Source organism: Phyllobates terribilis, unplaced genomic scaffold (assembly GCF_046119375.1).
Source record: "Phyllobates terribilis strain yellow unplaced genomic scaffold, ASM4611937v1 Scaffold_5__5_contigs__length_657084704, whole genome shotgun sequence".
Lineage (NCBI taxonomy): Eukaryota > Metazoa > Chordata > Amphibia > Anura > Dendrobatidae > Phyllobates > Phyllobates terribilis.
In genome coordinates this window covers 379,729,887-379,745,993 of record NW_027362765.1, presented here as the reverse complement: position 1 = coordinate 379,745,993, position 16,107 = coordinate 379,729,887, and the positions used below count along the sequence as shown (strand labels likewise).

Sequence of the window (16,107 nt, the reverse complement as noted above, 5' to 3'; positions counted from 1 at the left end):
GTTGGTCTGTGTGTTGCCTGCGGTGAAGAAAAGAGGAATGTCCCCCCCTCTTGCTCCACGTCACAGCCGAGTCTTGTTCCTCCAGCCCATTCCTCTCCCTCCAGTCATCATATTCTTCTCTTCCTTCCCTTTTCCCTCTATCATCGCTCTGCATCCCCCTCTCCTCCACTAATATCCCTCACACACAGATGATGTGACTTCCCCTCCCATCACCACCACCACCCCCATCATCCTCCTGCTTTTGCTGGTCCTCTCCCTCCTCTCCGCAGTGCTCAGAATAGCCCCGGCTATGAATCCGCTATTGACTCCCAATCTCCTCCTGATTTCGTCGGATTCCCCTCTGCAGTCGGGGGACAGCCCCCCATCACCGCCGCAGTCGTCACTATTCCTCGGGGCCCCCTACGCTCAGGGTGGGGGGGCCTCGGCTTTGCGCAATGACTTTGGTTCCAACATCAGCGTCTTGAAGACCCTCAACCTGAGATTTCGCTGCTTCTTGGCCAAGGTGCATGAGCTGGAACGTCGTAACCGCTCTCTGGAGAGGGCGCTGGAAAGAGCCCAAGGAGCGGGGCCCGTCACCAAGGACCAAGCTATCCAGACGGGCTTTGTGGGGCCCATTTTACCGCCACCTCTTTTGGGACTCACCCGTCCATCACCAACTCCGCCGACTCCTCAGCCATGGGTCTATGGGGCACGGCGGCTGGTGACCAGGTCCGACGTGGGGTCGGTGGGCACTGGATGTAGCGCTTATTGGGGTCATGCTGACGGGGTCGGAGTTCAGATCGATACCATCACCCCCGAGATCAGAGCTCTCTACAATGTGTTGGGGAAGGTCAAGAGGGAGCGAGATGCCTACAAGCTGAGGTAAGGACGTGAGCGGGACATTATGTGCATAGAATTGCTAAAAGTCCCGGGCGGCACATAATATTATATTCACCCATCATGAATATATTATATACGCTGGGTGATAACCGCCAATGGCCGCCTATAACAACGTCCATAAGGTCTGACACCCAACCTGGGCATATAACTATCACCGGGCATTATGTGGTGGCATCCCCTCAAACTACACTCAGCCTGAGCCGGGTAAAGTCCAACAACAGATGATGACCACCATTACCGTGCACACACAAGTTCTCAGCTATGAGACCCTCAGTGCCACATAAATGCACCGAGACCCTCAATATCATGTAAATGCACTGAGACCCTCAATGCCACATAAATGCCCTGCACTTCAGAGACCTTCAATACCATGTAAAAGTCCCCACGCTGCTAAGACCATCAATGACAAGTAAATGGACTCCAAACACCCTCAGTGCCACATAAATGCTCCGTCACCCCAAGACCCTCAGTGCCACATAAATGCCTCACACTTCAGAGACCCTCAATGCCACATAAATGCCCCGTAACCCCAAGACCCTCAGTGCCACATAAATGCCTCACACTTCAGAGACCCTCAATGCCACATAAATTCCCAGTAACCCCAAGACTCTCAATGCCACATAAATGCCCCACACTGCTAAGACCCTCAATGCCACATTAATGCCTCGCTTTTCTGAGACCCTCAATGCCACATAAATAGCCCGCACTTCTGAGACCCTCAATACCATGTGAATTCTCCGCACTTCAGAGACCCTCAATGCCACATAAATGCCCCGTAACCTCGAGACCCTCAATGCCACATAAATGGCCTGCATTTCTGAGACCCTCAATACCCTGTAAATGCACTCCAAAGACTCAATGCCAAATTAATGCCTCGCACTTCAGAGACCCTCCATGCCGTATAAATGCCCCATAACCTCGATACCCTCCATGCCGTATAAATGCCCCACACTGTTAAGATCCTCAATGCCACATTAATGCCTGGCACGACTGAGACCCTCAATGTCACATGAATGCCCTGCACTCCCGAGACCCTCAATGAAATGTAAATGCACCGCACTCCAGAGACCCTCAATATTATATAAATGCCCCACACTTCCAAGACCCTCAATGACAGGTAAATGACCCGCACTCCCGAGACCCTCAATGATAGGTAAATGCCTGCACTTCTTTCTATCTCTTGTGGCCAACTTTGTAGTTTTAGCATCATGTTCATGAATCAGGAGGCCCTGGATGAACATTACCAAAGGATACTCCCACTGTGGGAAATGCTGCAGTGCACGGGCACAAAAAATGGGAAAGTAGCTGGCATTACCGTATAGCAGAGCCGATGTATTGTCCCTACAGCTATGAACCCCTGGGCCACAGAGCTTACACTCTACACACAGCGGAGCGTAAAGCACGCAGAGCAGCGGGGAGGGGTGAGATGAGGACTTAGCAGTGATTATATGGTGGCGTCATAAAGACCGTCCATAAGTCAAGCATTAAATATAGATTCTGACTGGTGGACAGCACCGTGGACAAAGGGGACGACAAGGGGACAGCTCGTAATATGGCAGAAAAGTGCAGATGGGGACAGAGAAGTGATAGAAGAATAATGTACAATATGTGCAAATATCACCTCATCATTCAGCACGGACAATGCGCTTCATAGTTGTGTTTTGCCAGTGCCGGTGGGATCTGGGGACTTCCAAAGTCCGACCACCGATCTGCAGTAACTTTCTTAGTCAATGCAAGACTGACGCGCTGTTATGGGGGATCTGTGGATGACGCGCTGTTATGGGGGATCTGTGGATGACGCGCTGTTATGGGGGATCTGTGGATGACGCACTGTTATGGGGGATCTGTGGATGACGCGCTGTTATGGGGGATCTGTGGATGACGCACTGTTATGGGGGATCTGTGGATGACGCTCTGCTATGGGGGATCTGTGGATGACACACTGTTATGGGGGATCTGTGGATGACGCTCTGCTATGGGGGATCTGTGGATGACGCGCTGTTATGGGGGATCAGTGGATGACGCGCTGTTATGGGGGATCTGTGGATGACGCTCTTATGGGGGATCTGTGGATGACGCTCTGCTATGGGGGATCTGTGGATGACGCTCTGCTATGGGGGATCTGTGGATGACGCACTGTTATGGGGGATCTGTGGATGACGCTCAGCTATGGGGGATCTGTGGATGACGCGCTGTTATGGGGGATCTGTGGATGATGCACTGTTATGGGGGATCTGTGGATGACGTGCTGTTATGGGGGATCTGTGGATGACGCTCTGCTATGGGGGATCTGTGGATGACGCTCTGCTATGGGGGATCTGTGGATGACGCGCTGCTATGGGGGATCTGTGAATGACGCTCTGTTATGGGGGATCTGTGGATGACGCTCTCATATGGGGGATCTGTGGATGACGCACTGTTATGGGGGATCTGTGGATGACGCTCTGCTATGGGGGATCTGTGAATGACGCTCTGTTATGGGGGATCTGTGGATGACGCTCTGCTATGGGGGATCTGTGGATGACGCACTGTTATGGGGGATCTGTGGATGACGCTCTGCTATGGGGGATCTGTGGATGACACACTGTTATGGGGGATCTGTGGATGACGCTCTGCTATGGGGGATCTGTGGATGACGCGCTGTTATGGGGGATCAGTGGATGACGCGCTGTTATGGGGGATCTGTGGATGACGCTCTTATGGGGGATCTGTGGATGACGCTCTGCTATGGGGGATCTGTGGATGACGCTCTGCTATGGGGGATCTGTGGATGACGCGCTGTTATGGGGGATCTGTGGATGACGCTCTTATGGGGGATCTGTGGATGACGCTCTGCTATGGGGGATCTGTGGATGACGCGCTGCTATGGGGGATCTGTGGATGACGCACTGTTATGGGGGATCTGTGGATGACGCTCAGCTATGGGGGATCTGTGGATGACGCGCTGTTATGGGGGATCTGTGGATGACGCGCTGTTATGGGGGATCTGTGGATGACGCACTGTTATGGGGGATCTGTGGATGACGCGCTGTTATGGGGGATCTGTGGATGACGCTCTGCTATGGGGGATCTGTGGATGACGCTCTGCTATGGGGGATCTGTGGATGACGCGCTGCTATGGGGGATCTGTGAATGACGCTCTGTTATGGGGGATCTGTGGATGACGCTCTGCTATGGGGGATCTGTGGATGACGCACTGTTATGGGGGATCTGTGGATGACGCTCTGCTATAGGGGATCTGTGAATGACGCTCTGCTATGGGGGATCTGTGGATGACGCTCTGCTATGGGGGATCTATGGATGATGCACTGTTATGGGGGATCTGTGGATGACACTCTGCTATGGGGGATCTGTGGATGACGCGCTGTTATGGGGGATCTGTGGATGACGCGCTGTTATGGGGGATCTGTGGATGACGCGCTGTTATGGGGGATCTGTGGATGACGCTCTGTTATGGGGGATCTGTGGATGACGCTCTGTTATGGGGGATCTGTGGATGACGCTCTGTTATGGGGGATCTGTGGATGACGCGCTGTTATGGGGGATCTGTGGATGACGCTCTGTTATGGGGGATCTGTGGATGATGAGCTGTTATGGGGGATCTGAGGATGATGCGCTGTTATGGGGGATCTGTGGAGGGAACGCTGTTATGGGGGATCTGCGGATGGTGCGCTGTTTTGAGGGATCTGCGGATGGCGCTCTGTTATGGGGGATCTGTGGATGACGCACTGTTATGGGGGATCTGTGGATGACGCTCTGCTATGGGGGATCTGTGGATGACACACTGTTATGGGGGATCTGTGGATGACGCTCTGCTATGGGGGATCTGTGGATGGCGCGCTGTTATGGTGGATCAGTGGATGACGCGCTGTTATGGGGGATCTGTGGATGACGCTCTGTTATGGGGGATCTATGGATGACGCGCTGTAATGGGGGATCTGTGGATGACGCTCTGCTATGGGGGATCTGTGGATGACGCTCTGTTATGGGGGATCTGTGAATGATGCTCTGCTATGGGGGATCTGTGGATGACGCACTGTTATGGGGGATCTGTGGATGACGCTCTGCTATGGGGGATCTGTGGATGACGCGCTGTTATGGGGGATCTGTGGATGACGCGCTGTTATGGGGGATCTGTGGATGACGCGCTGTTATGGGGGATCTGTGGATGACGCGCTGTTATGGGGAATCTGTGTATGACGCGCTGTTATGGGGGATCTGTAGATGATGAGCTGTTATGGGGGATCTGTGGATGACGCGCTGTTATGGGGGATCTGTGGAGGGAGCACTGTTATGGGGGATCTGCGGATGGCGCGCTGTTTTGGGGGATCTGCGGATGGCGCGCTGTTATGGGGAATCTGCGGAGGACGCGCTGTTATGAGGGATCTGTAGATGGCGCGCTGTTATGAGGGATCTGCGGATGGCGCGCTGTTATGGGCGATTTGTGGATGACGCACTGTTATGGGGGATCTGTGGATGACGCACTGTTATGGGGGATCTGTGGATGACGCACTGTTATGGGGGATCTGTGGATGATGCCCTGTTATGGGGGATCTGTGGATGACGCACTGTTATGGGGGATCTGTGGATGACACCCTGTTATGGAGGATCTGTGGATGACGGTCTGTTATGGGGATCTGTGGATGGTTCACTGTTATGTGGGATCTGTGGATGGTTCACTGTTATGTGGGATCTGTGGATGATGCCCTGTTATGGGGGATCTGTGGATGGCGCACTGTTATGGGGGATCTGTGGATGACCCGCTGTTATGAGGGATCTGTGGATGACGCGCTGTTATGGGGGATCTGTGGATGACGCTCTGTTATGGGGGATCTATGGATGATGCCCTGTTATGGGGGATCTGTGGATGACGCACTGTTATGGGGGATCTGTGGATGACGCGCTGTTATGGGGGATCTGTAGATGATGAGCTGTTATGGGGGATCTGTGGATGACGCGCTGTTATGGGGGATCTGTGGAGGGAGCACTGTTATGGGGGATCTGCGGATGGCGCGCTGTTTTGGGGGATCTGCGGATGGCGCGCTGTTATGGGGGATCTGCGGAGGACGCGCTGTTATGAGGGATCTGTAGATGGCGCGCTGTTATGAGGGATCTGCGGATGGCGCGCTGTTATGGGGGATCTGTGGATGACGCACTGTTATGGGGGATCTGTGGATGATGCCCTGTTATGGGGGATCTGTGGATGACGCACTGTTATGGGGGATATGTGGATGACACCCTGTTATGGAGGATCTGTGGATGACGGTCTGTTATGGGGATCTGTGGATGGTTCACTGTTATGTGGGATCTGTGGATGATGCCCTGTTATGGGGGATCTGTGGATGGCGCACTGTTATGGGGGATCTGTGGATGACCCGCTGTTATGAGGGATCTGTGGATGACGCGCTGTTATGGGGGATCTGTGGATGACGCTCTGTTATGGGGGATCTGTGGATGATGCCCTGTTATGGGGGATCTGTGGATGACGCACTGTTATGGGGGATCTGTGGATGATGCCCTGTTATGGGGGATCTGTGAATGACGCACTGTTATGGGGATCTGTGGATGATGCACTGTTATGGGGGATCTGTGGATGACGCACTGTTATGGGGGATCTGTGATTTACGCACTGTTATTGGGGATCTGTGGATTATGCACTTTTATGGGGATCTGTAGATGATGGCCTGTTATGGGGGATCTGTGGATGACGCGCTGTTATGGGGGACCTGTGGAGGGAGCACTGTTTTGGGGGATCTGTGGATGACGCTCTGTTATGGTGGATCTGTGGATGATGCCCTGTTATGGGGGATCTGTGGATGACGCACTGTTATGGGGGATCTGTGGATGATGCACTGTTATGGGGGATCTGTGGATGACGCACTGTTATGGGGGATCTGTGATTTACGCACTGTTATTGGGGATCTGTGGATTATGCACTTTTATGGGGATCTGTGGATGATGGCCTGTTATGGGGGATCTGTGGATGATTCCCTGTTATGGGGGATCTGTGGATGATGCGCTGTTATGGGGGTCTGTGGAGGGAGCACTGTTGTGGGGGATCTGTGGATGACGCCCTTTTATGGGGGATCTGTGGATGACGCGCTGTTATGGGGATCTGTGGATGATGCGCTGTTATGAGGCATCTATGGATGATGCGCTGTTATGGGGGATCTGTGGATGACGCGCTGTTATGAGGGATCTATGGATGACGCGCTGTTATGGGGGATCTGTGGATGACGCACTGTTATGGAGGATCTGTGGATGACGCACTGTTATGGGGGATCTGTGGATGACACACTGTTATGGGGGATCTGTGGATGACGCACTGTTATGGGGGATCTGTGGATGACGTACTGTTATGGGGGATCTGTGGATGATGCCCTGTTATGGGGGATCTGTGGATGACGCACTGTTATGGGGATCTGTGGATGATGCACTGTTATGGGGGATCTGTGGATGACGCACTGTTATGGGGGATCTGTGATTTACGCACTGTTATTGGGGATCTGTGGATGATGCACTTTTATGGGGATCTGTGGATGATGGCCTGTTATGGGGGATCTGTGGATGACGCGCTGTTATGGGGGACCTGTGGAGGGAGCACTGTTTTGAGGGATCTGTGGATGACGCCCTGTTATGTGGGATCTGTGGATGATGCGCTGTTATGGACAATCTTTGGATGATGTGCTGTTATGGGGGATCTGTGGATGATGTGCTGTTATGGGGGATCTGTGGATGATGTGCTGTCTGAGGACTTGAGAACCAAAATTGTTGAACAATATCAACAATCTCAAGGTTACAAGTCCATCTCCAGAGATCTTGATGTTCCTTTGTCCACAGTGCGCAACATAATCAAGAAGTTTACAACCCATGGCACTGTAGCTAATCTCCCTGGATGTGGACGGCAGAGGAAAATTGATGAACAGTTGCAACGCAGGATTGTCCAGATGGTGGATAAGCAGCCCCAATCAAGTTCCAAAGAAATTCAAGGTGTCCTGCAGGTTCAGGGTACATCAGTGTCAGCGCCAACTATCCATCCACATTTGAATGAAATGAAACACTATGGCAGGAGACTTAGGAGGATCCCACTGCTAACACAGAGGCATAGAAAAGCTATACTGCAGTTTACCAAAATCCTTCTGGGAAAGCATCTTGTGGACACATGAGACCAAAATAGAGCTTTTTGATAAAGCACATAATTCTACTGTTTACTGAAATGGAATGAGGCCTATAAAGAAAAGAACACAGTACCTACAGTCAAATATGGTGGAGGTTCAAAGATGTTTTGGGGTTGCTTTGCTGCCTCTGGCACTGGGTGTCTTGACTGTGTGCAAGGCATCATGAAATCTGAAGATTATCAACGGGTTTTGGGTGGCAATGTAGTGCCCAGTGTCAAAAAGCTGGGTTTGTGTCCTAGGTCATGGGCCTTCCAGCAGAACAATGACCCCAAACATACTTCAAGAAGCCTCAGAAATGGATGGAAACAAAGTGCTGGAGAGTTCTGAAGTGGCAGCAATGTGTCTGGATATAAATGCCATTGATCACCTGTGGAGAAATCTTAAAATTGCTGTTGGGAGAAGACGCCTTCACATATGAGAGACTTGGAGCAGTTTGTAAGAAGAGACATCCAAAACTCCAGCCGAGAGGCGTAAGAAGCGATTGATAGTTATAGGAAGCGATTGATTACAATTATTTATTCCAAAGGGTGTGCAACCAAATATTAGGCGAGGGTGCCAACAATTTTGTCCGGCCCATTTTTGGGGTTTTGTGTGAAATTAAGTCCGATTTGCCTTTTTTCTCTGTTTTTGTGTTTTTCCAATATACACAAAGGAAATAAACACGTATATAACAAAACATGTGTAATTGCAATAATTTTCTGGGAGAAATATTTAATTTTCTGGAACAATTTCAAGGGTGCCAACACTTTCTGCCATTACTGTATAGACAAAAGCCTATAAAAGCTGAATTAAAGGGATTATAACAAAAACAAATTAAACCACCCATATAAGTCACTGTAATCATAAAATGAATATGTAACTCATTTTATAGCCCTAACATTGAGAGACAATCCACAGTTTGCTTTTATACAGTGATCCTCGCAGGATACTATTTTTGCTGCCTGCAGCCACCACTAGAGGGAGCTCACAATAAACTATAAGTCCTAAGCTTCCTCTAGTGGAGACAGCAAGAACTTTTCATATCTGTGTGAAAATAAGCTGGGAATTTGATTCTCTGTATCAGTAAAGCTGAGCTCTATTGTCTATTAAGGTACAGACATGGGCCCTTGGCTGCTCTGTGACTTTAGAGTATATTTCATATTAGCAAAGTTCATACAAGCGCACAATGCGATGACACCGACAACCTCTAGAAAAAAAAGCTTGCAAAGCGTTGAGTTCCCTGGAGGATATAAATCAGAATATTAGATAGTTTAATTCTTCAGATGGTGTTTCTTCTTTACTATATTTGTGACATGTGATGGGTCCAGACAAGAACGTCGCCTCTTCACGCTTTTTTAATTTAGTCACTGCACAAAAATGTCAGAGTGGCCCCCGGCCCTAACGTTCCTGTGTAGGTAAATAACAGCAAATTGACCTTGTAGGCAGTGACTAAAGTCCGTGGGCAAAATTTAGAAAAGATCCCCCCCCAACACTTGCATGTTGCTCAAATGTGTGGGCCCCAGTAGAGTTGATAGCATTTTTTATGGGCGGCTAATGTGGCGCCCCTGAGGGTTCAGTCGCCACAGGGGTACTGCACCTCAGTAGAGGTGTGGTATCTCCTCTTCCAGGTAAGGATGGAGCATTTCTCAGGACCCCACTTCACCATTCAACACTACACCACTCCTGTCCTGTAGGGGGCCTAAATGCACCTGGGTGCTGCCCCGGCCCGGGATAGAGGAGATGGGGGGAACCAAAGATAGGGGGAACCATGTAGTGGGTGAGGGTGGACGATACACTTTTAGGATGCACTAATAGCATCATATTTAACCAACGGCCATCTTAAGTTCAAGGTCTTTGATTGTGATCTTCATCATGGAACGTGGCTTTCTGTTAGAACCTGCAGCCTGTTGAAGATACACGGTCCTCATTCTCTGGCCTTGAGACGAGGAGCGGGTCTGAGTTAACCCCTGCCTCTACCCGGTCAAGATCCCTACTTAAGAAGGCCTTGGAGGGGAGCAGAGGAGACAAGCTCCACAGGCAAAAGGATCCCAGGGGATATGGACGGAGCGGCATACGCCACCTGTATTTCTTACTCTGACCTAGTCAGAGGGACTCCTGCTGCAAGAGGGGTGACCGGCCCCCGATATCTGACTGTGTACTTCACGTCACTGTTGGAAAAGCCTGGCGGCTTAGTGGATCCCAGAGGGGGGCACAAGCGGGAGGAGAAGGAGAAAGAGAGGGAGAAGGAGAGGAACACACCAACGGGGTCTTGACAGGTGCTCCTGATCTATCTGGAAAGTGCTGAACCCCCTTCCTGGTGGCCGCAGTACGCTGCGAGGAGCAGAGGGAAGCTTTGCGGCTAAAGTTCATCTTAATGTGAGTAAAAAACCCTGGATGACTTCACACCCCGCTTCAGCCTGTCATTTCCTGCGCGGCACTGCACCCACCATTCCTCCTCGCACTGCCCTGAGGCCTGCTCCGCCTGCGGGGAGCCGTCCCATCTAAGCTGTCAGCAAGACCGGCCTCAGTGGACTGAAGCAGCGCTGGTGCCCATCACCGGAAACCGTAGGTGGCGTAGTCGAAATACCACTTAACCCTGAAAGCTCATTACATCTTTTATGTAACTGCCCTGGGCACGGAACGGGTCTAGGCCACGACTGCATCCCCTCAACATCTGACCCGGCTCCGAGTAACCCCTCTTCCCAGGGTGAGGGCTGAGAGCGTCACAGCTAACACAGACTAACACTATATAAAAATCATACAGATAATGATGTTATGGTCGTGTTTTTCTAATTTATACTTCTAAATAACAGTCATACAGTTACCCAATAACAAATATTATTTCCATACTGTTACAGAACAAAGTCCACTATAGCAAGATCAATATACCAATAATACCATATACGAAACAAATAATGCCGCCACACCATGACCATATATTACCACCACATCAGGACCTAATAAGACCACTATGTTGATTATTAATAAAAAACAAAATACAAACACTAACATTATCCTCATACAATGACCCTATGGTGGAAGGTAGAGTAGAGGTAATTCCAGATGCTCACCAATTGATGTAATTAATTTTTGCTTTTCTTCTCCATCCGGCGCAGACCGCTATGATGACTTCTTCCATTGAGGTCCCTGCAAAATGTAACACAAACATCAATGATTGATCATTTCAGTTGCACCCTCCACACATTATCCCCCAATTCTAAAGTAATAATATCCACAAAAATAAAATACAATACTGTAATGATGTTCCCCTATGTGACCCCCATACAGTAGTAATACTTATGTGCCCAAAAACAGTTGAATTTCCCATATCGTGGCCCTCATAAAGTAGCATTGTCCACTTATTATGCCCCCATATAGGTGTAAAGTCGACCTTTGTGGCCCCGATATAGTAGAAATATTATACAAAGAAGATTTATCTGCTGATCCTGGAATATTCCAGTGATTTAAGTCTTAGTCTATGTGCGGTCATATATGTGGAGTGAACGATCTACATGAAATTGTCTTTTATCCGGATAACCTCTGAGTCATCTGAACATTGGAGATGCTGGAGGTATCATAAAGCAACTGGCAGTGGTCTCCTTTCTGCGGATTTGGAAGTTTTCCTAACATCTCCTAAGACAGTCTTTCGTCATCCTGCACCAGGAATGTGCATGACTTTTCTCATTCATTGACTGCAAACAGAGATCTTGAAAATAGTGAGGAATGGATACACAAAATCTGATAGTTGTGGAACTTTTATGCACAGAAAAATGAAATGCTATGGACACCTTTGACTTGGTAAAAATTATTTTCCATAGGTTAATAGTTACTTTTAAGTAATAAAATTATACCAAGTTTCAGTCTGCAATCTTCATATCTTCGTTCATTTTTCATACCCCCTGGTATGCAGTTGGCAGCCTGATCAAAGTTTCAGATTTTTTTCTTGTGAGAATGACTCTCCCAGTAATATAGGCTGGATGTGAGGTCTGTGTTTTTCTCTCAGTAATATAGGCTAGATGTGACATCTGTGTTTTTCTCCCAGTAATATAGTCTGGATGTGAGGTCTGTGTGTCTCTCCCAGTAATATAGGCTGGATGTGAGGTCTGTGTTTTTCTCCCAGTAATATAGTCTGGAGGTGAGGTCTGTGTGTCTCTCCCAGTATTATAGGCTGGATGTGAGGTATGTGTGTCTCTCCCAGTAATATAGGCTGGATGTGAGGTCTGTGTTTTTCTCTCAGTAATATAGGCTAGATGTGACATCTGTGTTTTTCTCCCAGTAATATAGTCTGGATGTGAGGTCTGTGTGTCTCTCCCAGTAATATAGGCTGGATGTGAGGTCTGTGTTTTTCTCCCAGTAATATAGTCTGGAGGTGAGGTCTGTGTGTCTCTCCCAGTATTATAGGCTGGATGTGAGGTCTGTGTGTCTCTCCCAGTAATATAGGCTGGATGTGAGTTCTGCATCTCTCCCAGTAATATAGGCTGGATGTGAGCTCTGTATTTTTCTCCCAGTAACATAGGTTGGATGTGAGCTCTGTGCGTCTCTCCCAGTAATATAGGCTGGATGTAAGCTCTGTGTTTTTCTCCAAGTAATATAGGCTGCATGTGAGGTATGTGTGTCTCTCCCAGTAATATAGGCTGGATGTAAGGTCTGGGTGTCTCTCCCAGTAATATAGGCTGGATGTGAGCTCTGTGTTTTTCTCCCAGTAATATAGGCTGGATGTGAGCTCTGTGTGTCTCTCCCAGTAATATAGGCTAGATGTGAGGTCTCTGTGTCTCTCCCAGTAATATAGGCTGGATGTGAGCTCTGTATGCCTCTCCCAGTAATATAGGCTGGATGTGAGGTCTGTGTGTCTCTCCCAGTAATATAGGCTGGATGTGAGTTCTGTGTCTCTCCCAGTAATATAGGCTGGATGTGAGCTCTGTATGTCTCTCTCAGTAATATAGGCTGGATGTGAGATCTGTGTTTTTCTCCCAGTAATATAGGCTGGATGTGAGTTCTGTGTCTCTCCCAGTAATATAGGCTGGATGTGAGGTCTGTGTGTCTCTCCCAGTAATATAGGCTGGATGTGAGTTCTGTGTGTCTCCCAGTATTATAGGCTGGATGTGAGCGGTGTGTGTCTTCCAGTAATATAAGCTGGAGGTGAGCTCTGTATGTCTCTCTCAGCAATATAGGCTGGATGTGAGCTCTGTGTGTCTCTCCCAGTAATATAGGCTGGATGTGAGGTATGTGTGTGTCTCTCCCAGTAATATAGGCTGGATGTGAGTTCTGTGTGTCTCCCAGTATTATAGGCTGGATGTGAGCGGTGTGTGTCTTCCAGTAATATAAGCTGGAGGTGAGCTCTGTATGTCTCTCTCAGCAATATAGGCTGGATGTGAGCTCTGTGTGTCTCTCCCAGTAATATAGGCTGGATGTGAGGTATGTGTGTGTCTCTCCCAGTAATATAGGCTGGATGTGAGGTCTGTGTTTTTCTCTCAGTAATATAGGCTGGATGTGAGGTATGTGTGTCTCTCCCAGTAATATAGGCTGGATGTGAGTTCTGTATCTCTCCCAGTAATATAGGCTGGATGTGAGCTCTGTGCGTCTCTCCCAGTAATATAGGCTGGATGTGAGGTCTGTGTTTTTCTCCCAGTAATATAGGCTGGATGTGAGCTCTGTGTGTCTCTCCCAGTAATGTAGGCTGGATGTGAGGTCTGTGTGCGTCTCTCCCAGTAATATGAGCTGGGTGCGACGTATGTGCTTCTCTCACAGTAATATAGGTTGGATATGAGGTCTGTGTAACTCTTACAGTATTGTGGGCCGGATATTAGGTCTAATTGTCTCTCTTAGTAATCTAGTCTGGATGTAAGGTCTAAGTGTTTCACCCAGTAATATATACTGGATCCAAGGTCTGTACCTCTCCTAGTAATATAGGCTGGATGTGAGGTCTGTGTATCTCTCTCAGTAATATATGGTGAATATGAGGTCTGTTGTCGCTCTTAGGCCACGACCCCACTATCAGTATTTGGTCAGTATTTTTTCTCAGGAGTGGGAGCCAAAACCAGGTGAGGAACAATCAGTGAACAGGTATAATAGAAACAAGTCACCAATTCTGCAGTTATCACTCACTCCTGATTTTGGCTTCCACTCCTGAGAAAAATATACTGACCGAATACTGACCAAATACGGATAGTGGGGCCGTGGCCTTAGTAATATAGTCTGGATGTAACATCTAAATGTTTCTCCCAGTAACCTAGGCTTCATCTGAAGTCTGTATTTCTCTTAGTAATATAAGCAGGATGCGAGGTCTGTGTATCTCTCCCAGTAGTATAGTTGGATATGCTCTCTGTTTGTATCTCCCAGTAATATAAAATGGATTTAAGGTCTGTATGTTTCTCCCAGTATCTCTCTCGTTAATATAGGCTGAATGTGAGATCTGTGAGTCTCTCCGAGTAATATAGGCTGGCTGTGAGATTGGTATGCCTCACCCAGTAATATAGGCTGGATGTGAGGTTTGTTTGTCTCTCTTACTTACCGTATATAGTCTGAATGTAACATATGAGTATTTCTCCCAGTAATATAGGCTAGCTAAGAGCTCTGTGTTTCTCTTAGTAATATAGGCTGGATGTGAGGTCTGTGTTTCTCTCCCATTAATATAGGTTAGATGTAAAGTCTGTGTATCTCTCTCAGTAATAGAGCCTGTTTGTGAGATTTGTGTATCTCTCCCAATAATATAGGCAGGATGTGAGGTCTGTGTATCTCTCCCAGTAATATAAGGTTGGATATGAAGTCTGTGTATCTCTCCTAATAATATAGGCTGACTGTGAGGTTTGTTTGTCTCTCTTACTTATATGGCCTGAATGTAAGGTCTGAGTATTTCTCCCAATAATATAGGCTGGATGTGAGCTCTGTGTCTCTCCCAGTAATATAGGCTGGATGTGAGATCTGTGTTTCTCTTAGTAATATAGACTGGATGTGAGCTCTGTGTCTCTCCCAGTAATATAGGCTGGATGTGAGATCTGTGTTTCTCTTAGTAATATAGGCTGGATGTGAGCTCTGTGTGTCTCTCCCAGTAATATGGGCTGGATGTGAGCTATGTGTGTCTCTCCCAGTAATATAGGCTGGATGTGAGCTCTGTGTATCTCTCCCAGTAATATAGGCTGGATGTGAGATCTGTGTTTCTCTTAGTAATATAGACTGGATGTGAGCTCTGTGTCTCTCCCAGTAATATAGGCTGGATGTGAGCTCTGTGTATCTCTCCCAGTAATATAGCCTGGATGTGAGATATGTGTTTCTCTTAGTAATATAGACTGGATGTAAGCTCTGTGTGTCTCTCCCAGTAATATAGGCTGGATGTGAGCTCTGTGTGTCTCTCCCAGTAATATAGGCTGGATGTGAGCTCTGTGTCTCTCTCCCAGTAATATAGGCTGGATGTGAGCTCTGTGTGTCTCTCCCGGTAATATAGGCTGGATGTGAGCTCTGTGTGTCTCTCCCAGTAATATAGGCTGGATGTGAGCTCTGTGTGTCTCTCCCAGTAATATAGGCTGGATGTGAGCTCTGTGTGTCTCTCCCAGTAATATAGGCTGGATGTGAGCTCTGTGTGTCTCTCCCAGTAATATAGGCTGGATGTGAGCTCTGTGTGTCTCTCCCAGTAATATAGACTGGATGTGAGCTCTGTGTGTCTCTCCCAGTAATATAGGCTGGATGTGAGCTCTGTGTGTCTCTCCCAGTAATAGACTGGATGTGAGCTCTGTGTGTCTCTCCCAGTAATATAGGCTGGATGTGAGCTCTGTGTGTCTCTCCCAGTAATATAGGCTGGATGTGAGCTCTGTGTGTCTCTCCCAGTAATAGACTGGATGTGAGCTCTGTGTGTCTCTCCCAGTAATATAGACTGGATGTGAGCTCTGTGTGTCTCTCCCAGTAATATAGGCTGGATGTGAGCTCTGTGTGTCTCTCCCAGTAATAGACTGGATGTGAGCTCTGTGTGTCTCTCCCAGTAATATAGACTGGATGTGAGCTCTGTGTGTCTCTCCCAGTAATATAGGCTGGATGTGAGCTCTGTGTCTCTCTCCCAGTAATATAGGCTGGATGTGAG

At 48.4% G+C, this 16,107-nt stretch overlaps 1 protein-coding gene across 1 annotated transcript in view; it reads left to right on the top strand.

Moving 5' to 3' along the window:
- The first annotated feature begins 87 nt into the window (after positions 1 to 87).
- IFFO1 (intermediate filament family orphan 1) overlaps positions 88 to 16,107 on the top strand; it is a 33,994-nt gene continuing 17,974 nt past the window's right edge. Inside the window, exon 1 of the mRNA XM_073684890.1 lies at positions 88 to 861. Coding sequence (XP_073540991.1) covers positions 290 to 861 — 572 coding nt within the window. The 5' untranslated portion in view covers positions 88 to 289. The remainder of the gene's footprint in view (positions 862 to 16,107) is intronic.